The sequence below is a fragment of the Ochotona princeps genome, chromosome 25, assembly GCF_030435755.1.
Source record: "Ochotona princeps isolate mOchPri1 chromosome 25, mOchPri1.hap1, whole genome shotgun sequence".
NCBI lineage: Eukaryota > Metazoa > Chordata > Mammalia > Lagomorpha > Ochotonidae > Ochotona > Ochotona princeps.
The window spans coordinates 26758718-26784629 of record NC_080856.1 but is presented as its reverse complement, the minus strand read 5'-3'; the positions used below and the strand labels follow the sequence as shown (position 1 = coordinate 26784629).

At 42.4% G+C, this 25912-nt stretch overlaps 1 protein-coding gene across 2 annotated transcripts in view; it reads left to right on the top strand.

Moving 5' to 3' along the window:
- The window catches only part of CNTNAP2 (contactin associated protein 2), a 1058280-nt gene that overhangs the window by 636880 nt on the left and 395488 nt on the right, over window positions 1-25912 (top strand). For both annotated transcript variants that reach the window (XM_058654907.1, XM_012930541.2), the window contains one exon: window positions 13905-14061. In XM_058654907.1, the coding sequence (XP_058510890.1) occupies window positions 13905-14061 (157 nt within the window). The remainder of the gene's footprint in view (window positions 1-13904; window positions 14062-25912) is intronic.

Below are 25912 nucleotides of genomic sequence, written 5' to 3'. Positions count from 1 at the left end.
GTCATGTGTTCTTCAGAACTGGTGGAGAGAGCCTCTCAGCTTGATTCTGGATTCAGCGTGTTGGGATAAGGGTAGGAGAAATCATTGAGATTACTAGTCTAGATAAATAATGGCCCAGTCATTTCAGCTTTTACCTTTTCCTCTTTGCTTCTCCCACCTTAACCGCGCATGTGCTCAGAACCCTAACAACTTGAAGGACCTGCACATGTTTGCTCTGATGATCATTCTAGCAGCCCCATGTCTTCCCCATACTCAGATGGGGTCCCTTGTCAAGATTGTTTGTCTTTGCTTCCGTGCTGTCCTCAGTTCTTTGATCAGCTCTTCTTCTTTATTTATGTATTTCAAAGTCAGATTGAAACAGAGCGAGAAAGAGAAGCAAGTGTGTGGGAGTGAGAGAGGAAGCTTCCACGTGTAGCTTAAATCCTCAAATAGTTGCAACAGCCAAGCGTGGACTAGGTCAAATCCAAGGGCTTCATTTGGGACTTCCGTATGCGTGACAGGGACCCAGGCACTCCAGCCACCATCTGCGGCATCCCCGTTGTGTTAGCAGGGAGCCGGATCTGAGGAAGGGCAGCTGGAGCTGGGACCACCACCCCAGTAGAGGCTGCTGGTGTGGCAAGAGAAGGCCCCCCATTCCACTCCACAATACTGGCCTTTTGAGACCTGATGCTTTGACAGACGAAACCTGTCTTTCAGGTCATCTCCCTGTCCTCACATTCTTTGGCTTACTTGAGCCTTAGTCTCTTACTTTCTGGAACATGCAGCACTCATTTGCCTCATGTATACTGATGCCAAACCCAGAGATACAAAATTGCCGTCCACCTGGAGCTTCCTATTGATAGGGAAATGAGCAAAGATGGCCAGTGTAGTATAGGTGGATGAAGTAAGTAACTCCATTTATGTCGTGTGGAAACTTTGGGTTAACATGAAGATGAGCTAATGCCAACTGCCCTAGTTAATGGTAATGAGAGCAGATTTCAGAGATGGGCATTGTTTTGCTTCCGTTCTCAGTGCAATTCACAGCTGCTTCCAGGGTTGGTTTCTGTGCCGTACAATTCTGAGGGGCAAGGACTAAGATAGCCATCCCTCCCAGTCCATCTTCCCTCCTACTCGGGTTCTCCATTGTCACTGTGGATTGACTCAGAGGTACAGATTTTCCTTTGATTGCTCCATCTTGAAATCATAGACCCCGGCTCCAAGGTGATCACATTTCTGCATTGCTATGTCAGAGGGCTTCTCTATTGGTAGCCATGAAGCCTGACAGGTGTTGGTGGTGCAGCCTGGTCTCACACATTGCAGGCCATTCCAAAGCCCTAGACTCAGGGTACTGAATGCCAGTTATCACCTTACAAATGTTGCTAAATCGTGCCTGACTACAATAACCTTGTAGAATCCAGTTCTCACCTTACATTTACACATTATTAAAATTGTACTATTTTTCCCACAGAGTAACAGCCTCCTCTACAATTACACATTATTTTTAAATGTACCTGCTTAACCCGTCACTGCCAGCTAATCAAACCTGATCCCCAATCCCACCAGTATGTTTTCATAGTATATTGACTTCTGCCTCTCTTTTGCAACATACCATGCTCCAGATACTGCAAGACATGGTCTCCTCATTGGTGCAGTGGGTGCTCTGTTTCCACCTACCACTCCCTCTGGTACATCCCAAGCAGTGCAGTGACCATGCTTCTCATTTGAAACCCACAGCAATATTTTTCCGTGATAGGAGTAAGATGGAGCAGACACAATGAAATCCTTTTTCCCATAAACATTTTAAAATGCATTAGAATACCTTTCAATCCTTTTATGTGTATAATTGAGCCAGCCAGAAAGTGTGGAAGATCCCAACAGACCTAAAAATAAAGGCATGAACCAAGGGCATAAATGCATATGAAATACACATGATGGCCTAAAGCCTACCGTGTATCCCTGGCAACCTGCAGTGTTCATTTCCATAGCTGCTAGGAAAGAAGGGTCCCTGACAAGTGATGAGTTTCAACCAAAATCCTTGTAAAGACAATGGGATTCAAGAGTCTAGATTGTCACTGAAAACACAAACACCCAGGACGAAAGCAAAAGTTAGGACATACTCTGCAAAAGAAGGTGGCTTTGGATGTCTGAACCTCCTCTTGGGACAAGAGAAAAATAAATTATGTGGCAAAGATCAAATTCAGGTTCACAGCGTGACTTCACACTGGGTAGATGGCTGGAGAACTCAAGCAGAAAAAGCCTTTTAAAGAGGTGTTACCTTGGTTCATATCCCCAAATGCAAATTTTCTAAATAGGACATGAAAGGATGCTTTTTTAAAATGTCTGAAAAGCATATATACATGTATTTTCATGCACAAAAATTGTTGAAATTCATGCATAGATTTTTTTCATAACACGTGAATTCTTGAAGCCCCATCCTATCTTCAAATCAGCTTCAAGGAATTCCCATAGCTACTTTCCAAGAGGCATGATCTCAACAGAAAAGAATCATAAAACGAATTAGGGAAGGGAGATACCAACAGTGTGTGTCATCAGAAATAACAGCTTTTTCATTATGATAAGATTTCAGATATTGTAATTAATGGGTTTTTTTTTTTAAAGTAGAAGATGTATTTAAGGAAGGCAGTAGCTAAAATAATGAGTAGCATTTGAGAAAGAACCAAATGCAAGTTACAGACATAAAATGGGACAAGTAAAACTAAAAGCTAAGTCAGATATTTAACAGCAGCTTATACGTAATTGAGAATGGTGAGGTAGAAAAGCCAGTTGAATAAACTTCCCAAAAAGATAAATCAGAGTCTTTTTAAATTGTATTTGTTTATTTGAAAGTCAGAGTTACTGAGCAGAGGAGGTGGAGAGTGGTATCTTCCATCTATCGGCTCACTCCCCAGATGGCTGCAAAGGATCGGGCTGGGCCAGGCTGGAACCAGGAGCTGTGTGGGATGTACTACATGAGGGGCAAGGACCCAATCACCTCAGCCATCTTCCCATGCTTTCCCATACCATTAGCAGGGGACTGGTTTGGAAGCATAGCCAAGGCCCATATGGAATACTGGATCTTAGAAGATGCCTTTGTCAGCCATACTACAATGCTGGCTTTGGTGGTGGTGGTGGTGGTGGTGGGGTGTTGATTTAAAAAATAATGGCCGAGAAGTCACCAGAATTGAAAACAAAATGTGAAGATTCAAACCAAGGAGTAACCATATATTTAAGCCATAATGAAATAAATCCCTACCTAGACAGAAAAAGCCCAGATTACCCATTAAAAGATGGAAGCTAAAATGGCTTTTGATTTTAAATATTATGGGACATAAACTTAGAATATAATACATATAAAACTATTATAAATAAAATATAAAGATTTTTTTAGACAAGCAGTATTTACCACCTTCATCCCTTCGAGTAAAAGCTATCCAATGTTGTAACTCAGATAGAAAAAGCAAGAAATGTTTTAGCAGACATGCCTCGCCTGATAGAACAATGCACAAGATATATGCTTGCTTTGAACTGTAAATTAACGATAGGGGGTTAACAAAGATGCAGCAAAGAAAATGGTAAAACAGGAGTGAATATTTATAAGCACTGACAATATTGAAGAACAAAGTGTGACCTTTGAGAGTCAAAAATAACAAAATAAAAATAAAACCTGAAACATTACATATATGTTAGAAAGGGGAAAGAAATATAACTCTTTATATTATTTGGAAGGAGAATAACCAGACGGATTATGTTAGAACAGTTTTAAATATGAATGAAAGTTTATTTGACTTTCCACTAAAACAACTGTACAATTTTAATATTCACCTATCTTTATTTATTGGAAAGAGAGAGGGAGAGAGATCTTGCATTTGTTGAGGTGTTACCTACAAGGCCCACAGCAACTGGGGCTGGGCAAGGGCCAAAGCTAGGAGCCAGGAACTGCACCCAGGCCTCCCATGTTTGGCAGTGGCCCAGGCCTTGGGCCACTATATGTTGCATCTCAGGGTGCACATTAGCAAGAATTTGGATTGGAGGCAGGGACAAAGCTCGAGCAGGGCATTCTGATTTGGGATTTGGGTGTCATAAGTGGTACCTTAAACTGTGACACCACAAAGTCCATCCATAAAATACTTCTGTTTAAATAGAATGCAAAACCTCAAGTAGCAGATAAATATACAGAACAGGAAAAAATTCATTAGGAAGAAAAATTAAAATTAATAGAAAAAACACAACTATTAGAAAATAAGTCCTAATTGATTATCACAATTAATGAAACAAATGCCCCAGTAAAAAAAAAAAATGACTTTATATAATTAAAGGGGAAAATTGGGAGCAGGCACCTAGCCCAGTAGTTAGGCCATCCCATGCCACATTGGGGTACCGGATTCAATCGCAACCTCCAACTTCTGATTCCAGTTTCCTGCCCATGAAAACCCTGAAGGCAATGGTGACCCTTCAAGGAACTGAGTTCCAGTCAATCATGTAGGAGAGCAAGATTACACCCCTTACTTCTAGCTCCAGCTAAAATATTTCAGCTAGAATAATTATGTATTGACTTGATGCATAAACCATAGAGATAAGCCAACAAACAGAATTGCAAGTCAACTATATTCGTAAACATAATAGCAGAGCTGGCATTGTTCTCCTTGTTCTGTGCCAACCGCCTACATGGGCACCAGTCTGTGTCCTGACTGCTTCCCGTTAATGACCTTGGCCATAGCCCCCATGTGGGCGACCCAGGCCCAGGTTAAGGATCTGTGTCCCAGCCTTGGCCTAGCTTAGTCTTTACTGTTGTAGCCACTTGAGGGGAGATCTAAAGGGAAGAGACCTTAATCTCTCATTTCTGCCTCTCTCTCTCTTTAACTCTGACTTACAAATAAATGAGTAAACTTAAAAAAAAATCTTAACAAATTAAATTCAATATATGTAGCTATATATCAATTTTTGCACAACAAAGTTGATTTCTTAAAAATATTTTGTTAAAATCTATTTCTTAAAATAATCATGAGAAAAATCTATGTGTATAATTAGGGAATTGGCAGCTGAAAGGAGGAAGAAAAGGTTACTAATTTCAATCAGTCCGGAGAAGTGCTGAATAAAATTCAATGTTCGTTTGTTTTATAAAAGTTCTCATAGATGAAAAATAGAAGAAAGCTGTATAAAAATGAAGGCTAATTTTGTTTTAGGTAACAGCTGCATCATAATTTAATGGCTCAACGTTCAAACATTTTTTTCCTAACATCTGGCAGTTTATAAAGATTCTCATGACCAATTTAATATTGAACAGTAAGTTCCAGCCATGTGATAGGATAGGAAAGAAGATATTAATAGAATTTGAGAAGGAAAAAGCGAGTTATCATGAAAGGGATCAAGAGAAAGGAAAAACAATCAAAGAAACAAACGGCATGTGGCTCCAAAGCATGACTTCAGTGTTATTAATCACGTTTGTTCCTAGGGAATACAGTAGAGAGAAGCCAAGCAAGGTTAGCGAGGGGCCACAGTGCCAGTGACCCCAATAGAAATGGAAACCAAGGAAACCTGGAGTGAGTTGGCCTCTTCTGTTTCAATGACCTCTCTTGGTACTAGGGCCAAGCAACTCGGAGTGAGCTGGTCCACTTCGGTCCCTTTAATGCTGTTCAGCATTATGAACTCCCTTCGAATCTGTCACTGCAATTCCCTTCAAACACAAAAAGTCTAATTCATGTGAATAGGATTCAAAGGGATTTGATTCAACTGCATCAAATTCTGCTCCCTGGAACCAGTCCTTGATTGAAATCTAATAAGTTCACTTCAATCAAATAAATTTAAGTATTATGCAGCGAAATTAATTTTTAATTAATTAACACTTCCATTCAGGTACACTTTGATATGAACTTCGCTTCCACATTTCTAAATTCAGCTCTAATTCAAATCAATAAAATATAGCAAAACCCAATGTAATTCTGAAAGGTACAACCTGAAGCTAATCAACCACATTCATTTTTATTCAGTCTTAATCAGATGAGTTGGATGACATTCAATCACAGAGAAAAAAAACGTTCACCTTTATCTATCAAATTGAATGTTTATATTAGAACTTAAAAATTGCCCTAACATTCCTAGGTTTCAGACTTTTTTTTTCTCATTCTTTGTTGAGTCTCTAAGTTAACAGAGCAACAAAGAAATAAATGGTTGGAAAACAAAGGCAATATTTCTCTCCAGTTTGGTAAGTTGACTGACTTATTCAAAACTACAATGAGTTGAAGATGATAGAGTGTTGTGTTGATTTATGAACATGCCAACATAAATGATTTTAAATTTTTTAAGTCTTTAAATAATAACACATAATAAAATTAGAATCATGGCTATGAAATTTCAGATCAATGAAATAAAGTGGTTAGAATGACCACCTGATTTGAAAAACATGTGGAAATAAAATTGAGTCATCACTATAGCAAACATCGTTAGGACCTCCTCATGCCTTAGCCAGTAAAGGAGGTCATGGATTGGTAGCCAAGGGGCTCCAGGCTCCTGCCTCTGTGCTCAACAGCTCCTCCCAAGTGTCCGCCGGACTAGAGTTTCCACTGTCCTTCCCACAGACAGACACATGGCAGGTTCATCGGCAGATACAGCCCTGCAAGGCCCTGGTGAGCTTGTCTCTAGCTCCTGTTCTGAGATTCTTACTTTACATGTGTTGTTCTTACGGGACAAGAAGTCTCACAGGGCTTACAAAAACCTTGGGTGAATCTTAGCTAAGTTGGAAGCCCTTTCCCTTGCTCATTTCACAAGGAGTAGACATGAAAACACAAATAAAACCAGAAATAATCACTCCCTGGTTACAAAGATCCCAGTGGTCATGCTGCCAGAGTCCATTTCATTACTCGGAAGAATGGCAACATGACAAACTGCGCATTGCATAACAGAGACGCTCTCTACCAAAGGAGAGAACCCTAGAAACAACCAGTGGGGGCGAGGGTCAGGGTCAGTAACTTCTAGACATTCAGCTTTGAAGGAAAAGGCAAAGGGCCTCCGTGAGCTTCCAAAGTGTAACTACTGTGTTGTGGGCTAAGGAGTTGGTTAGCACTGGTTAAGCTGAGCACTACAGGGAATAGGCTTGGGGCTGAAAGCACCTGGTCTAATGGAACTCAGCTGTAGCCAATATTCTGCTAATTAGGTGCGCAAAAGCATAAACAAGAACTAGGTGAAGGGTCAAGGGAGGAGGCAATAAAAGAGGCCTCGGAGAGAGGCTAGAGAGAGACATTTCCACCATCTCTGGTCTCCCTGTCGGTGCCTCATCCCCAGATCCTTCACCGTGTCCACGTTACTGGCCTAGCTGGCGGCAACACTATTGCATATCTGTAGATTCTATGGTAGACACAGCACCTCCAGATTGCCTCTCTTCTCCAGCCCTGCTTGGAACATGGCACCTTCCTTCTAGCTGAGCTCCTTGGCTTTGAAAGGCTGCCCTCAAGCCAGCACAGTGTTGACGTCATCGTGATTAAGGATCTCTTTTGCAATCACATCATCATGACGCCTAATTTAGCGTGGATTGTTGACAATCTGATCAGGGTGGTCCGCTGAAATTTAGTAATGAAGTGGAGGAAAAAGATTCAGCAATGCAATGTAAGGCTAGAAGGGAGGACAGGGTGGGAGATTCCCGGCCCCATGCGAGTCACTTAGCAAGCCTGTCCTATGTGCGGTAGTAACATTGTTCATCTACCACTATGGTAGCCAACTACTGTCTCCATGACATCATATGTCACTGAATATGCAAGATCAAATTTGTTTCAAAAGTGAGAGAGAAAGAAAGAGAAGGGAGAGAGAGAGAGGGAGGAAGGCAGGAAGGAAGGAAGGAAGGAAAACACCACAACTCTAGGAGAGCCAAGCCTGTGGTTGGTTGAAAATGGGCTGCCACACGGGGGCAGTAACCACAGCAGTTGGTCTTTGGTCTTGACTAAGCACTCCCCTGAGATCCTTTAACTGAATCTGTAGATGAGCTAGTAGTGGTATAGACGATACGACCAGGTTTCATCAAGCTTTAAAGGATGCTTTGAAGTTGCAGAGACTAGGAGGACTTGTGTTACTGTTTCTCCTACCCTGTAGAAGTGGATGGAAGGGAACTAATTGAACACCATAGTGCCCCCACCGGGACTTGGCTTAGGCTGTACCAGAATGCTATTTGCTTAAGAAGCTTACTAAGCAGCCGTGTGCATCCCAGAAGCGCTAAAGAGCACATTTTGAAAACCACAGCCTTGTACCTCGTCTCCTTCAAGGGGGCTCCATGCATTGGCTCATGTGCTTCCCAAACAACTTATTATCAGCAAAAATCACAGCTCTGTGAGTTCAAGTCTTGGAAAGCAAGCAGCCTTTTTCCACCTACCTCTGGCTGAATCATTCAATTCATAATAAGCCCTTCACCCTAATAAAACTGTATCTTAAATGACTACACTACAGTAATTATATTTAATTCAATCCATATTGGGCTGCTTTAATTCAATAGGCCTTACCCCGGTAATTTGGCTTCTAGTTAACTCAGAATATAGTTCATCATTAGCTAATCTTGTTACAATGATTAGATCTACTTAATATAGTTAGCGAAAATCTTCATACTCTGAAGTTAAAGAAATTCCTGAACTCTTACAAAATCAAATTATTTATTTTTTCATCATTTTATATTCTTGCGTTTTTTAAAAAGTTTTTTCCATTTTTTTATCATCTTCAAGTGCTTTTTTTTCCAAAGCCAATTAACAGGTAAATAATGATTTGTAAAGCAAAAGGTAGCACTTCATTAGCACAGTGCTGAAATAAGGCAATTATTTGCTCAAAGTAAATTGAACTTGGCTGCATATATACCAAATTAATAATTTATTTTAGTTATGGCAATTTAACCAAATTAGCACAAATAACAAAGGCTACATTGGCTTCTCCCTGTGCTGGGTATGTTTTCTTGTTGGCTGCTTTCTGTTTGTGGTTGATGTGGAAACAGCTAAATAAAACCTATTGTGCTACATTTAACTTATTTTTCCGTAAGGAAAAACCAAAATAATGTCAACTTTGAGTCTCCCCAGCTAAGTGCACTTTTTAGATGAAGACTAAAGCATGGTGATTTAACAAGGATATTGGGGATGGGAAAGGAAACTGGGATACTGGGGTAAGCTACCCTCACTGGGTTAGTAGCGTGTACCTGCCTGCCCTGGCTAGCGGAATGTCATTACAGATTGTCCCTTGGGACCCATCCTGGAGTCCAATAAGAGCCCCTCTCTCCATGCCCTGAGGGACTAAAATACAGCATTTCACAGAGCCTGGATATAGAGTGTAGGATACCTGCTGGAACCACGAAGTGGCTTGGATAGTAAGAGTCCCATGAGAGAAGCAAAGAAGGGCAGTGTGGTCCCCAGATGCTAGGAGGAGGGGAAATGGACATTTGCTTAACCAACAGGCATACGGACCTCTGTTCCAGGAGATGAATTCCAGAGGTCTTCTACCCAACACCTTTCTTAGAGTTAACAGTACTGCTCAAAGCCCACACCGAGTTCTTAAGAGAGAACATGTCCCATTAAGAACTTTCACCAAAAGAAAAAGTTACTTTAAGGAAAAATCATTTGTTGTCAGGACCTTCTCTCCTTCTATCCCTGTCGGCCACCCCAAGCTTTTCTTCCCAGCATTTACCTAAACCCTGCTCATCAAAGTCTACACTGACCTTCTAGCTGTCGAAATAAAGAACGTATTTCAACACCTTCCATCTGGCCCCACTGGCCGCTCTGGCCTTCTGGAAATCCTTCTCCTGTTTTCCCTCCACCCCTCCTGGATGCCTTCTTCCACAACTCCTCTGGGAGCCTCTCCTTCTCATTCTGTTCTCAAAATGCTGCCACAACCTGAGAATTCCAACTTCGTTCTGCCACTTCCACTTTTTTTTTTCCCCTAGTTTGTCTTGATGGTTTCTAAGAAGTGAGATTCTCAGTTCAGAAAAATACTTGGAGACGCAGACATTCACAGCCAACTCCCTATTGCAATTCAAGCTTGTCATCTTGTCTTCGGTGTTGCCTCAACTTCTCATCCTCCCACCTGCTCCCCTCCCCAGTGAAGGAAGTCCCCATCCTCCTGGGTCACCCAAACCAGAAGCCTGTAATTAACCCATGCTCTGCGTGACCACTTCCCTCCCACCCAGATCCTACTAGGCGTCCCAAGTCAACCATACTTCCTAAGACTTTTGTTTCCTCCTTTCTATTTCTACTACGACTCTATTTTTTTTTTCCTCCTCTATGAATACAGGAACATTTATCTGTGCTTCCTGACTTCCTCTGTGTTCATTCACTGCTGGGATTTTTTTTGATGATCCCTCGTTGTTTTGAGGCTGCAGTCAAAACTTCTTGGATCGGGGGTCACTCAACGTGAAAACCACACATAAACCCATGAAAATAACCTGACAACTTTTTACACGTGTGATGTGGTCCTCACTTACTGTCAGCTGGCTTCTCCCTGTGGTCCAGAGCCCTCTCCACTCCAACAGCTGGAGTGGTTCTTTTCTGTGTTTCACATTCTCAGGATTTCTTTGCCTAGCAGCCCTTACTCTGTTGCATCCTTGGTGACCTGGCTAACGTCTGCTCTACCTGCTCAGCCTCTGGGAACACATCCTCATGACCATGAATGACCCTCTTAGCCCTCACCCCCTTCTCTGTATTCACAAGACTTGCTGTGCTGGGCATTCTCCTTCTGTCAGCTTCTCTCTCACGCTATTGAACATCTTATCATGGAAAGCCAAAGGATGTTTGCCGGGTGGTTGAATGAGTGAATAAGTGACTGAATATCAGGCCCTACACTTTCACAGGGTCTAACTCCATCAGGACGGCTGAGTCACTGAATCCCTTCCCAAATTACAGAAGCTAAAATATAAAATGGTTTTTTTTTTTCCGAGGAAAAAGGTATATATCCCTGTGGAAATTCTTTAGTTTATTATTCACTGTAATTTTTTTTGAAGTTTGGAAATATTTATTGAAGTTTTTAGAAACATCATAACCAAAACTTGATTCATAAAAATAAATCTTTTTAAATGATATGAATAATAAGCTTCAGCCTCAGAATCTTTTATATAATTCAAAATTTGAGGACAGCAGGGAAATCTTTTAATATCCTCCAAGAAGCTGTATAAACCTTACATTGCTAAAATAAGAACAACTGTAGCATTTTGAAACAAAATACAAGTGACTGACTTTTGCTATCTCTGTGACTATTGGAGCCAAATGATACTCAAAACTTGTACTGTTAAAAGTTCAATCTGTGGACCAGTGTTGTACGCAGGATGTAAAGCCGTCTGTGGCACTGGCAGCCCATGCAGCTGCACACAAGTGCTTTTCCTGTCCTGGCTGCTCCTCTTCTATGGCAGCTCTTTGCTACTGACCTGGGGAAAGCAGCATAAGATTGCTCAAGTGTTTGAGTCCCTCCTACCCATGTGGGAGAGCCAGATGAAACTCCAGGCTCCTGGCTGCAGGCTGGCCCAGTGCTGACTGTTGTAGTCATCTAGGAAATGAACTAGTGGATTGAAGATTTCTGTCTCTCTTTCCACTCGCTCTCCTCTCTCTCACTCCCCCACCACCTCGCCTCTCTCCCACTCCAACTTTCAAACAAAATTAATAAATCTTGAAAAACAAGTCCAATGTATTAAATGTATCCCTCTTGGGAATGATAGTAATGTTGTCATGCTAACAATTGGAATAAAATATATTTGCAAGCAATTTTAAAATTTATTATGAGACTGCTACCCAAATAGAGCATCTGAAATATCAAAATGATTTTGTAGATGTTTTTAAAAATTAGAAGAAATAGATTTGGAATCCTGTGCAGTAGCCTCGTGGCTAAAGTCCTTGCCTTGCATGCGCAAGGATCCCATATGGGTGCCAGTTCATATCCCTGCTGCTGCACTTCCCTTCCAGCTCCCTGACTGTGTCCTGGTAAAGCAGTTGACGATGGCCCAAAGCTTTGGGACCCTACACCCATGTGGAAGACACAGAAAGCTCCTGGCTCCTGGATTTGGATCAGCTCAGCTCCAGCCATTGTGGCCACTTGTGGATTAAACCAGCAGTGGAACATCATTTTCTCAGTCTCTCCTTCTCTCTGAATATCTGATTTTCCAGTAAAAATAAGTAAATATTTAGAAAAAAAAACGTAATTTATGTCTTTTCCACCCTGCCTTACTCTTACCCTCTATCCACCTTCCATTCTTACTTTTAAGTTTTACAGTGCCAGACTTTAAACTTACTTCATAATCACAAGCTTAATCCTCTATTCAACTCAACAAGGAGCAGGTAGAAAACCCATTGCTCCTCAGGAGTGTGGACAAGTGTTCTAAATAACAGTCAGATCTCAGTATGTCAGCTTCACCCATACACATCACTTTGGGGGATTTTATGCTTCTTACTAGAAATCAAAGAAACACATGGCATTTGTCTTTGGGGGACTGGCTTACTTCACTAAGCATAATATCCTCCAATTGTATCCATTTTGTTGTGAAAGACAGAATTTCGTTCTTTTGGATGCCCGTAATCCATGGCTGGAATATACTGAGAGAGATAGAAAGATCTATATTATAGTCCAATGCATTTATACGTATATATGTTTACATACCACAGTCTCCTTATCAGTCATCCATTACTGGACACCTAGGTGGATCCCATCATCTCACTATTGTGACTTGATCTATAGAGTAAGGGTGCAGATAACTCTTCTTTCCTGATCGCATCTCATTTGAGTAAATTCTCAGCTTTGAAATCACTGTGGCAAGTGCGCAGTTTCTGTCCAGATTTCTGAGGGTTTTCTATGCCATCTTTCACAGTGGTTGCACGAGTTTACATTCCCAGCAGCAGCGTACGGGGATTGCATGCCCACGTATCCTCATTGGCGTTTGTTGTGTTTCAGTGTTTGGATGCTATCTGTTCTAACCAAGGTGAAGTGAAACGCATTGTGTTTTTCATTTGCATTCCCCTGCTGCTTAGTGATCCTGAACATTTGTGTGTGTGTCTGTTGGCCATTTGAAAAACACCTGCTCAGTCCTTGGCACATCTCTTACCTGGACTGTTTTTGTTTTTGTTTTTGTTTTGGTGGTGAGTTTCTTGAGCCCTTCGTTGATTCTGGATACTGTTCCTTTATCATATACATAGTGTGCAGTTGCTCCCCCCCGTTCTGTAGGCTGTCTGTTTGCTGAGAAGTGTCGTAGTTGGATGGAATCTCACTTGCCCAGGTTTGCTCTGATTGCCTGTGCTTCGTATTTTCCTTACGTTTTCCTTTAGCAATTTGATTTAGGTTCCTTGATCCATTGTGAGTCTGTTTTTGTAAAGGATATCAAAAGGGGATCTTATTTCATAATTCCACTTGCAGAGACCCAATTTTTTCCACTCCAGGGAGCGTTTTTAATTCCCTTGTCAGAAATTAGCAGGTTGTAGATGTATGGATTCATTCCAAGGGTTTCTAACCTGTTCCTTGGTCTAAGTGTGTTTTTTGCACCAGTGCTTTTGATTTTAACTGCCCTGTAATCTGTTTTTTTATATATCTGGTACTGTGGTACCTCTGCTTTTATTTTTACTTTTTATGACAGCTTTAGATATAAGAGCTCTCTTCTGTTTCCATACACATTTTAGGGTCCTTTTTTTCTAGATCTGAGACATGTCCTTGGTATTTTGAATCTGTAAATTGCTTTGGATACTGTAGACATTTGAATGGAATCGCTCATTTCAATTCATGAACATGACAGTTTTTTTTCACCTTTGGTTGTTTTATTCTATTTACTCTGATTTTGATTAGATGTTCTATCATTGAGATAAATTTACTTTTAGGAGATGTGAAGGACTTTTCAGTGTTCAGAGAATGATACGTGTCTTGAAGAGAATGAATTTCAGTGTGGCTTGATAGTGACTGCATCGGGTTTGTTTCTCAATGACCCTTCCCTTTTCTTGTAGATGGAAGTCCTTACACGTGGTGGGTTGGCAAAGCCAATGAGAAGCACTACTACTGGGGAGGCTCCGGACCTGGGATTCAGAAATGTGCCTGTGGCATTGAACGCAACTGCACGGACCCCAAGTACTACTGTAACTGTGACGCGGACTACAAGCAATGGTGAGTGTTGTCTGCTATCTGCTCCACCAGGCACTCCTCCAGCGAGTGTGCCATTAAGTCAAACTAGTTAGACAGAGGTGGAAGTTTGAAAAGTACTGAAAAAAAAAATCTGATGATAGATAAGAAGGTTTGAAACTAACCCAGCTGACCAATGTCAGGAGCATACTGAAAAATGTAAAAGCAAAAGAGGTCAGTGTGGCAAGGGTATGCATTCAGAAACAGACTGTCACATAATTGATGTGTTCATATTTTATTCAGAAAGGAAAATAATGAGCCGTGTTGTAGACAGTGATTTGCATGATAAAATATGCTGTGGAAGAACACAGCGGGTGGCCAGGACAGGAAGCACATGTGTGTGCAGTGACAGTGCCCGGCAAATGATGTCTTGGGGGAGCGCTACCACCTGCCGTGATGTTTGCTTTGACTATTCTGACCAAAAGAAAACAAACCAAAATGGAGCTGGTGACCATATTTTGCTTTTGTCTCCAGTGAGTGTTGGGCTGCACCCTTCCCTTCATTGAATGGTGTGTAACTCTGATACAAATCAGCTTCAAAAAAAGATCTATTTTAAGTTTCGTTCATCCCTCCCTTGGCTTTTGCCCTGCTTTCGGTGAATGGATGGGTCTTTGTCAATATTGGTTAAAGATAAAATCAGCTGTCATTCCCTTTTCTAAAAAGAAGAAGATGATGAAGAAGGGTGGAAATTAAAAAAAAAAAAAAAGAATCTACACCTAAGTATGTATCTTCCAGATGTGTGGGATTCTGTGCCTCCGTCCTGTGGTTTGAGGAGTGCTCAGTGGCTCTGTACATTGCATGCCTGCCCCTGGAGAGTTCAGCCCTGGGGTTCCTCAGGTGCCAAAGCATGTGCTTCCATCTGCCTCTGTACTACCAGGAGGGCAAGGATAATTCAAGACAAGTTCATTCTACCAGTTAAGTGAAAATTAACTCTGAAAGTGTACAATTACATGATGTTCAGATAGGAAGCTGTCGTAAGACAAAACTGCAACAAATTGGGCATACATATTTAATTGACTTTTGGCAATTCATGAATCAAAAGCAGCCCATGCTACAAAATCGAATGAGAGTTCCCTCTGGGCACCAGCAGAACAGTGGGCTTTGTAATGGCGCAAAAACAGAGAACAGAGGGAAAACAACTAACCAGTCACGTGAGCTGGTTTCAGGTGGCAATTTTGTAAGGGTTAAAGAGGAGGAGATTTTCTTATCATACCAGGCAAATCTGGGTTGCTTGGGTATTGGACTTTGTATATCTTTCACTTGATATCTTAGAAAGTCTGATGAATAGTTTAACTACAGCTCAGTGCCTTGGGAACACAGCATGAACGACTGTAATTTTCTTTGGTCTTTGGGTCTAGTACAAAAATCCAGTCCAACCCAATGGCCTCCTATATATTCTATTTAACAATGTCTGTTTATTTTCTAAAACCCACATTTCTTTTGAGTAACTGAAATGAATCAGCAATACTATGCGTTGCAACAATTTCATTTTTGTAAAGATCTCTTTATTTTAAATGGCAGTGAGAGAGAGAGAGAGACAGAGAGAGAGAGAGAGAAAGATCTCCCATCTGTTGGTTTACTCTACTAAAGACCACGAGAGCCGGAGTGCACCTGACTGACAGCAGGAGCCTGGTTTCTGTCTGACTCTTCCCTCATGGGTGGACCGTCTTCTGCACCTTTCCCATCCACGGTAGCAGGCAGCTGGACGAGAAACAGCACTAGCCTTTGCTTGTGGTTTATTCTACAGAGAACAGGATTGCCCATTTGTAATTCTATTTGCAAGGTCTATCTATGCACATGTACACATAGGCAGGCAGACACACTGTATAAAGGGTGGAAGTCAACAGGAAGGATCTGGGTTTTGAAGCTTAGTTTTCATTCTTTTGTGCTCAATCGAGCATTCATTTAATATTGATTAAGCATCTAAGTGTCAGGGACTCTTCTAAGCACTAGGGACGAAGCAGGGAATGACATGAGCCGGAAGAGCTGTCGTTGTCATTTCTCACCATCCATGTGCTGTGAAGCAAACCAGGCAGACTGCCCTCTGTGATCCATTTGTCTATTCTGTCTTGATCCTGCCTAGTCAGGAAGCTGACTTTGAGCGCTGTCCCAGCCGGTTCCTTGTCCAGGCATAAGTGTTCTGCCACGACCACTGCTCACTTTTTCTTGCCCCAGACAGAGGACAGCCAGGGATGACAGGCAGAGGAAATTATACTGTACGTACTATCATTCCATTCATCACAAGGGCTGAGGATGCCACGGTCCCTAGAACGTGACCAAACACTAACTGAAGGAAAACACACAGAGACAACAACAAAATGCAGCCACTGCACAGCGCAGGACACATGCAGGATGTGGCAGGGTGAATAGAAACAAAAGGTTTGCCTAATTGACATAGTATAGAGAGAAGTGAGGAAAATTCTTAGAGAAAGAGGCGTGCTCCAAAGAGAAGTTTGCCTGGACATGCTTCCTTGCATGATGGTCTTGGAGGAAAAGCTTGAAAGAGCTCAGCCAGTCACTGGAACCACAGGTGCAGAAGCTGGAATGGGACCTGGAAATGAACACAGGCACCGCAGATAGGCTAGGTCTGTGAGCACAGTGATATCAGAGCTGCCCTTCCTCCCAGGGAGCTGGCAGGGCCAGCCTGGGTACATATGCCTGCAAAGGAGAGGCAAGAGAAAAACCATTGAGGGCTTGAGGTTAGGGATGGCAGGAGTATGGAAAAGGGGGTATACATCTGAAATATCTGTAAGACAATATCTATAGAATCTGATGTTGAGGACCACAATAGGAAAGTAGAGTAGGGCTACCACTGGGCACCTAGAAATGGAGTGGTTGAAAAGACACATATCAGGAAAAAGAATAAGTGTCTGAGAGGCTGGGTGATAGGTTTGGTTTTGAAACTATTAACTTTGAGGTATGAATGAATCATCTCTGTCTAAACTCAGTGGGGTTATAGGCCAAAAATATAGAATTGTGAGAAAGGTGTTTGCCTCTGAAACATTTCGAAACTACACCTGATTTGTGTATTAATTTCATTTTGAAAAGCAGAGTTATCAAGATCTCCCATCTATTAGTTCTCTCCCCAAACACAACAGCAGGACTGGGCCCGGGGATTCCAATCTGGAATGGGTGCCAGGGACCCCAGTACATGAGTTTACATGATCAGGAAACAGCGATAAAGAGCAGGGCGAAGACCAGACCCAATTCCTACTGGTATGAGATATGAATATCCTAAGATTAGACCCCAGACCCTCTGGTATGGGAGAAAAGTATGCTGAATCTCAGCTTAATGCTTGTACCCACCTGCCTTGCCCAGTCTACCCTCTAGATCTCATTTTAGAAGACCTACTGCAGGCCATACCTATACTGTAGGACATACCTATTTCATCTGTACACTGGCAGGCTTTTCATTGAATTATGTTTCACAATCACCCGGATTCTTGGTCATCGCTGATGTCTTTTTCGCTCATCACTGAGTAGCAGCCGAAATATCCTTACTTTGCTTCTGTAAGGTTTCTCTAATGTCTCACAACAGACATTCTCTGGGGATATTAAAGAAAATGTGTTGAACATGTGCCTTATGAAAAAGGTATGCACAAATGGCTGGAACCGAGTTAACATTGCAACCTGGAAGGAGTCGCCAGGTTGCTCCAAGGGACATGTTCCACTTGCTCAGCAGCAGTGGGAGCACACTTGGCTTCAAGCAGGAAGACCCTGTGTCAGGGTGCAGACTTTCCAACTCTGAGCAGAAATAGCTTGAAGCCTCCCTGAGACATAGATCCCCTGTCTATATCATGAGAATGCATTTGGTTGGTGGACTTGGTGAGAAATTTGCAGCATAGAGAAAATGAAGTATTTTTATAAAGTATGCAAGATGCGTTACCTAGTTATTTTCGGTCACTACCCTTGAACTTAGCCAAAAGGCCAAAGAAGCAGTATATTTTTCAATTTCTAGTTAACATTTCTTAGTGATTCCAAAGGAAACTTAAGATGTGAATGCAAACTTGGAAAATGAAACCCTTCCTGTTCTCCACCAGCTGTTCAGCAGGCTTGAAATCAGATTCCAAAACCCATGGCAAGTGTTGTGGAACATGCTTTAATAGGAAAATTCTGAAATCAGCAGTCACCAGAAGGTCCTTGACTACATCTTCCTTTAGAGAGGTGCTAGAGCCATGCTTCTGCCAAAGGCCCCAAGCCCAAGTGGTCCACAGAAGCCCCTGCTTCTCACCTGTCCCATGGGGCAGGAAGGAGAAGAGCTTTGTCAGTGTGGGAGACCCAGACACGAGGGCAGTGGGCAGTGTGCACTATTTGCCAGCATTGTCTTGGAGTGTTTCCCATCCAGGGCAGGCAGGAAGCTGCCACCTCCCCAGTTAGGAGATGTGAGGGGCACTGCACTGGCAGCCTGGAGTGTGCCACCACAACCACTGTGACTCACTTCTTCCTGAATCACCACAAAAGATTGCTAAGAGATGAAAGAAAAAGAAAATCTAGTACCTTTATCCAGTGACCACATACTGCTATCCTGGAAAGATTAACAAAAATCAGGGTTCCATTAAATCCCATGTTTTCAGATTTTGTGTTCTGTCCAAAGTTTGGTTCTTGCAATAATTTTGCCTCAATCACCAAGACCCATTTGATTAGGATGGACTGGGACCAAAATGGGTACAAAATAGTACACCTGTGCTTTCTATCACTAAGTGGGCACTTGAACATTCTAGGTTTTCTTCTTGGTGACACAGAAATAAGTAAAAATTCTGAATTCATGTGAAGGTCTGGGTAAGCTGTCCCAAGTTAATATGTAAGATTTTGGCAGAATATATCATTTTCATGATTGTTTGAATATTGAGCAAAACTCTAGCTTAAGTCGTTACACATCTTATATTGCAGCTGGAAATTGGAACACAGGCCATTTTAAATTACTTTCTAAAAATTACATGGATTCCAGGAAGAGAGACATGGCTAAACCAAATCTCCAAATTTTCCATCCAGAATTGTTTCACAAAATCAGGAACAGGGAAGAGCTCTCCCATGGCTTTTCCTTTTGTTTTTGTTGTTTTGTTTTGTTTTGAGGATTTGCAAGTTTAGAATTTTAAGCAGCTTTTTGTAGGTTTAACATGTAAAGCTCAAACAATACACCACCTTTTACATGTTAAGAATTCTAAAACATCCACTGAGCTCATATTCGTATTTGTTAGAGTAAATTGCATAAAAAAGGAGCTAGGGTAAATGAGATTGTAGCTGAGAGCATGATGGGCTCTTCGAACAAAGCTGCCATGGCCTGCGAGTCCTCTAACTGTCTCAATAATTGCCTGATTATCTATGCTGTGAGAAGTTTTGCACAGTTATTTCTGAGATTGAATGTAATTTAACATTTATGATTTACTGTTCACAGCACTAGTAAATATTCCCACCTACAGTGCCAGAATCCTAATTAAGCAAGCTTTGGTCTCAGCTAAGTGCCCGCCGCTGGAAAATTTCTGGTCTCTCACAGTCTGATTCAATGGACTAAATCATCACTTCTGAAATTAGCAATTCCAGAATGGAATTATCAGTGAAGAAATGGCATTCATTGTTTGCACATATATGGTGGGAAATATAAGTGAGATGAAAAGCCATTAGCACAGTCCAAGTAAGTTCTTCCCACTTCCATATTAGGAAGGCCTACCCAATACTAACTGGCTGTCTGCTATGCGGCTGGCTCTCAATGCAGCTGGCTTGTTTGGAGACCTTTCTCTTCCTGGGCCAGAGATAACGTATGTCCAGTCCAGTTTAGCAGCAGAGAGAACTTTACCAAAGATTCTCTTCCCTGTTGCCAAACCAGAAGTTCATATTTGATTGTATCATTTATTATCCAAGGACTAGCTGCAGAATGTTTTGGAATATGTAGAAAGTAAGCATGCATTTTGTTATTCATAAACAGATTGATCTAACCTTATTTGCTTTTTCTCATAAAGTTCTCAGGAAGTAGTGATATGCACATTTCTATTCCTCGTGTGGTTCAAATAATAGTGAACATTTTTTGGTTTTGAGTTTTGATGAGGTCCCACACCATTACAAGTGCTATTATTTAAACACCTCAGTGATCCTAGGATGAGAGCAGTGCATTTGAACCCCCTTATCCAAAAGAGGAAATTAAGCTGAGAGAGACACTAGGTTGTTTCCACAAGTCACACAGCAAACAAGTGGTAGGTAGCAATTCAATCCCAAGGCAAACGACATTGATTCATGCCTAGCTATTACTCAGTCTTTAGCATGTACGCTACCTATAACATGATTTTATTTTTTTCTTATTTTTTAAAATATTAAAGTATAAATCACATAAAACGTATTACCTTACACATTTCCAATCGAATACTTTAATGAAATTAAGTGCACTTGCTATCCAGTACAGCTGCCACCACCACAATCCATCTCTAGAATTCTTTTGTCTTGCAAAGCTGAAACTGTGCCCATTAAGGAATGCCTCCCACTCCTCTCTCCCCTGGTCCCAACATTCTATTTTCAAGCCTCACAAAAGTAGAATTACAGTTTTACCTTCTTGTGACTAGTTTCTTTCACTTTTCATAATGTCGTCAATATGGTTCAGTTATTTTGTGGCGTGTGTCAGCTTTTCTTTCTTGTTTCAGATTGAATAGTCTGCCATTGTATGCATATACCATATTTCACCCACCACTGAACACTTGGATGGCTTCCACGTTCCAAGTCACTGTGAATAATGCTGTGAACAGGGTGTAGTTTCTTTGAAAATATCTATTTTTACTCGCATTTATGAGGCTCTTGATTATTTTTTTTTTCTCTCTCTCAATCACTTTTTATTTGTTCTCCAAGTTTGTTGATTGGGGTTGATCCATAAACATTTTTGTTTCAGTCCATTTGAGAGACCTGGGAAGACAGCATTCTCAGATGGCTGGTTTCCATGCTGTAGTGCCCTTGGCTGGGCTGGGGCTAGAGCCAGTAGCAAGAACAATCCAGGTATGGCACATAGTGGAAGGAGCTGTTATTGAGCCATCACTGTTGCCTCCCAGCATCTGCATTGGCATGGAGCTGGAGTCAGGAGCTAAGGCTAGAAACCAACGTTAGGAACTCCAGTAGGAACCACAGGCATCTTACCTGTTAAGTGAAATGCCTACCCCTCAAATTATTTTCTAAATGTAAACTGGTTCTGAATCCTAGCTCTGTTGTCTGCCAGCTCAGCTACTTTCAGAATGTTACAAACGTTCTGCTCGACCGTTTCTTCATTAGAACATATTTACATCACATGGCAGACACAAGTTTTAAATAGGGAATACTCTGAAATGAGAAGACATGTCTACAGTGCACCGTCCCATGCTGAGCAAGTTCTACTGTCATGGTTTTTGTTGTGCTGAGCCATTGATGCCCCCCAGCGGTACCTGGTGGTCTTCAAAATACAGCCTCACAGGTACTCAAGAATGACCTCTCAGAACGCCAGTCTACTGCCCTGCATGCCTGATGGCCCTTCTTGTCAGCCTACTGCTGACACTGCTGTCCCAAGCTTTCTCGTCTGGGATGCTCGCTGAAGTACTTAGGGAGGAGAGCTAGCTCCTTATTCAGCCTCTGTGGCCCAGAAACCGGACTGTGGTTTTTAGCAGGATTTGGCTGACAACCTGGAACAAACAGAAAATACTCCACTGAGAGAGACTTGTAATAGCAGTTAGAAACAGCCACTTCAGGACACCAGGCAGGAGCCTGACCCCCAAGGTCCTACCAAGCTCCCACTGACACTGCTCCTGGGTCTCAGCGTCTCCTGATGCTGCTCAGCCATCCGAGTCCAAGCCAGGACCCTCTCCAGGCCTGACATAGAAGGAGTGAGTCCTCCCTCCCCATTCCTGAGCCCTACCTCCAGTAGGAGCAACAATGGCGATGGAGTGAATTCCCAGCTTTAGCCCCACCAGGCTGTGTCCATCCTCTGGCCCATCGCTGTGGTGTGCTGTGGGGTGTATTTCTCAAGTTCAGGTTTTGATCTGAGGAGGCAGCCTGTGGAGGACAAGTGTGACCCGATGTGTCTGATGCAGTGTCAATCTGGCTTTGTTTTAAGCTTTGCTCGTTGGGTAAGGAAAAGGAGAAGGCTACAGACTGCCCTTTCTACCATCTCCTGTGGCAGGGGCAGGGCTAAGATACAGTCATGTCACGTAGAATGAGAATCAGTTCTTAGGAAGAGGGCAGTTTAAATCCCAATTTACCAGCAACCGAGTGGCAGGGGGAGTGGTATGGAATTATTCTGTGATGACACAGAGACAAGGTCCTGGTCTGTTTTCACATTTTCAAGCAGAAAAACACTTCACGAGGGACATTAGGTTTCAGCCACTCTCTCCCAATTCAGAGGTGCTATGTAGATGCTGCCTGATCTTTTCATGAAAAAAAAAGCCACATAGGTGGTCTCACAGGAGCAAGAAATCACATATAACCCATTGTTCCCATCTTGGAGCATATATGTCGTGGTTAGGGCACCTGCTTCCTGCATCAGAAAGCCTAGGCTAGATTCCCAACTGGAGCTCCTAATTCCAGCTTCCTGTTAATGTAGCTCCTGGGAGACAGCAGGTGAGGGCCCATGTCCTTGTCACCCACATAGGGGGACCTGAACTGAGTTCTGCTCTGTTGGCTTCAGAGTTAGCTGTTGGGGCCATGCAAAAAGTTAACAAATAAATAAAGGAGACTGACTCTATCTATCTATCTCCCCCTCCTCTCTCTTTCTCCTTCCCTCCCTCCAAAAAATTCAAAAACTATAGCAAGTTAAAGTGAAGACATTCATAAGACATCTTCTTTCTGGAAAAGAAAACTTTGGGTATGAAATACCACTATAGTGTAAGTAGTTAAGAGTCAGTCAATGTTAGTATCTCCAACCCAACACTCAGCCAGCTTGGGAAATGTCACTGCTCCTCTGTGTTCATGTGTGAAGTGGAGATGCTGGCAGTGCCTGGGCCTGAGGATGGCATCAGGCTTGGTTCCAGGGAAGTTCATGGTGGCACAGGCTGTGAGATCTGCACCTCGCCAGAGGAGCTGTGCTCTTGTACTGTTGCTGGAAGTGCAGCTGGAAACAGGCTCCTTCATACATTCTTGCTGGGAAAGCAAGTCTGATGCCTCTGTTTCAAGGATAATTTGGAAATCACCACCAAAACTTTACCATCACAGTTTTTCCCCTAGATTCTTTACCATCTGTGTTCTCTTGAACAATGACAAAACATGTGTCCTAATGTTTTATTTTCCTTTTATTGTGGTAGTTAAAACAAGCCCAAATAAACCCTTAAACAACAGAAATGTTCATTATTAGAGATTTAGATAAGTATAACTCTGTAAGACTATTCAAGAAAATACAGAAATAGATACTACCATATAAAGAATAAAGATAAAAATAGAAAAAGTAAATCAAAGAATGTATTTAAAAGTATAACTCTTATACTTGCCTGAGCAATTAATAGAAACTCTGCAAAAGAAACACTAATCATAATTACCCAGTGGACCGTGGGTATACAACTTTGTGCAGGGCCTGGCTTGTCCCAGTGTATAGCTTATTAACTGAATGTTTTGCCATGATCATATTTCATGACATGTTCCATTAAAATATTTTAGATAGTTTAAAAATTAAAAAGGAACAACAGTGAGCATCCTGTGGCACAATGAAACAATATTTAAATTAAGTTGTTCTTTTAGAAACAGCAGGCGGAAAAATACTTTTCAATAGCAGCAACATAAAGGGACCTACTATTGATTTATTTAGCTCTGAAGTGGAAATCTCCCAGGGAACTGGCAGACTCCTTTGAGAACACTCATACTGTCAGCCTTATAACCATGTTTGCAGCACAAGGCTCTTCTCATTGATCTAAACACTTGGAACATGTGTTTGTGCATTTATGCCTTTAGGGATCCTACTTGAGCTAACAATATCATCTTAATTCTCAGTGGTCTTATTCTTACATAGTTGAGGAATGTGATATTATGAGAACTACCCATGCCAATCATGAGTAATATTCTACAGGTTGTTAAATTCACCAAAATAACAGTTGACATACAAATAAGCATGCATTCCTGCCCTTGTATGTATGCATGTGCAAAGGATAAAAGGTCAGAATGGGTGTGAGGTAGGCTGGGTTAAGGTGGGCTAGGCTGTGGCAGCCGCTGGGTCAAGTAAAAGCCAGGTCTGGGGGTGGGCCAGGCCGGCCTAGGCTGCTATACCCTCTGGTGAGAATCAGACTGGGGCAGGCCAGGCTGAGCCAGGCTGTAACACCTGCTCATGAATGCCGAGACTGGGGAGTAGTGCCACTGCACCCGCTGGCACACACAAGACCCAGAGCTGGGAGTGGACCTTGCAAGGGAACCTTCAGGTCTCCGCTACTGGGTCACTACTTCCATGGATGAATGTGAGAGCTGGGACTAGAGTGAGGCCAACTGGTGAGAGAGAAAGCCAGAATAGGTATGGGCCAGCTGGGCTAGGCTACAGGACCAGCTGGCAGGTGCCGAGTCTAGGTGTAAGTGATGTCAGGTTAGACCACAGTATCATCTGGCAAGCACAAAATCTGGGGCTGGGATCAGGCCTAGCGGGGGACCTATGGGCACTCCTCTGCTAAGCTGCACATACCTTTGGTGAGTGTAAGAGTCAAGGCTGGTGGCAGGCCAGGCTCAACAAGGCAATGGTACATCTCAGCAAACGTGAGGGCCAGCTCTGGGTGTGGGTTGGGCGAGTTAAGCTGTAGCACCCATGACAGTGCAGGAGAGCCAGGTAGGATGCAGACTGGGTCAAGTTAAGCCAAAACAGAGGTTGGCACCTGCAAAAGCAGAATTGGGGTGGGTCTGGTGGGGATTATTGGAAGGCCACCCTGACTAAATCAAGTTACCTATTGGTATGCCTGAGGTTCAGGTCTGTGTGAGTATGGAGCAGGGGGCAGAACTGAGCAGGCAGCTTGCATCCACTGGTACGTACATTGGCTGTGCAGGTGACAACAAGCTTGACCATGCCGTGGCTGAAACACATGTGAATCAAGTCTGAGGTCACCCCAGTGAAGTTTCTTGGGCAACTCCCCAACTGTACCACTAGACTCAGACCCCGGCCACAGGGAAAAATCACAGGATCTGTGATCCAACCTTGGAGTGCCTATATCAAGACTGGGCCTCCTCAATTGCTGACGCCTATGCAGTGAGCAGCATTCCCAGTTGTACACATGGAGACATGACAGCCAGCTCATCTAGGCCAGTAGGACAATGAGTGTCTTGTCAGAGAATAGAAAGCAGAACAGGTTGGACCACTCTCCCGGCCAAGCTTTGCAGCATGTCCCTGTGTCTGTGGATGCACCAAGGTGGACTTTCTCAGCCAATAAACCTTGGAAAGATTTTCTGAATCCGGGAGCAATGAAACCAGCAACTTCTCAAAAACTATCAAAACCACTCAAGTCATACACTTGTAACCGTGTTCCCTACATCAGGGTGTCTAAGACATCATCAAATGACCGTCCCTCATCCTTTGGTGCTGATGTAGTTCAACAGCAAGGAGAGGAGCCTCCTCCTCTACCTCCCTTGCAGACACAGGAGAAAAAAAGAAAAATCTGAAACATGTGTCCCACCCACCTTCTTCTGTACCTGACCTTTCCCACCCTAATCAAAGGCCCACGTGGTTTGCATCCCTCTCAACTATGTAAACAGTACTAAAAAAAAAAACCTGTTAAAAATGAACAGCAACTGATACGCTTACCTTTTAAATATGTAAATGGGAATGTTCTTGGCACCCACGAAGCCCATCTTTATTAAATTTTGCTCTAGAGAAAAAAGGGGGTAAAAGAAGCAAAGGGGAAGAAACTCAATTTTAATCCCATTTCACCCCCCA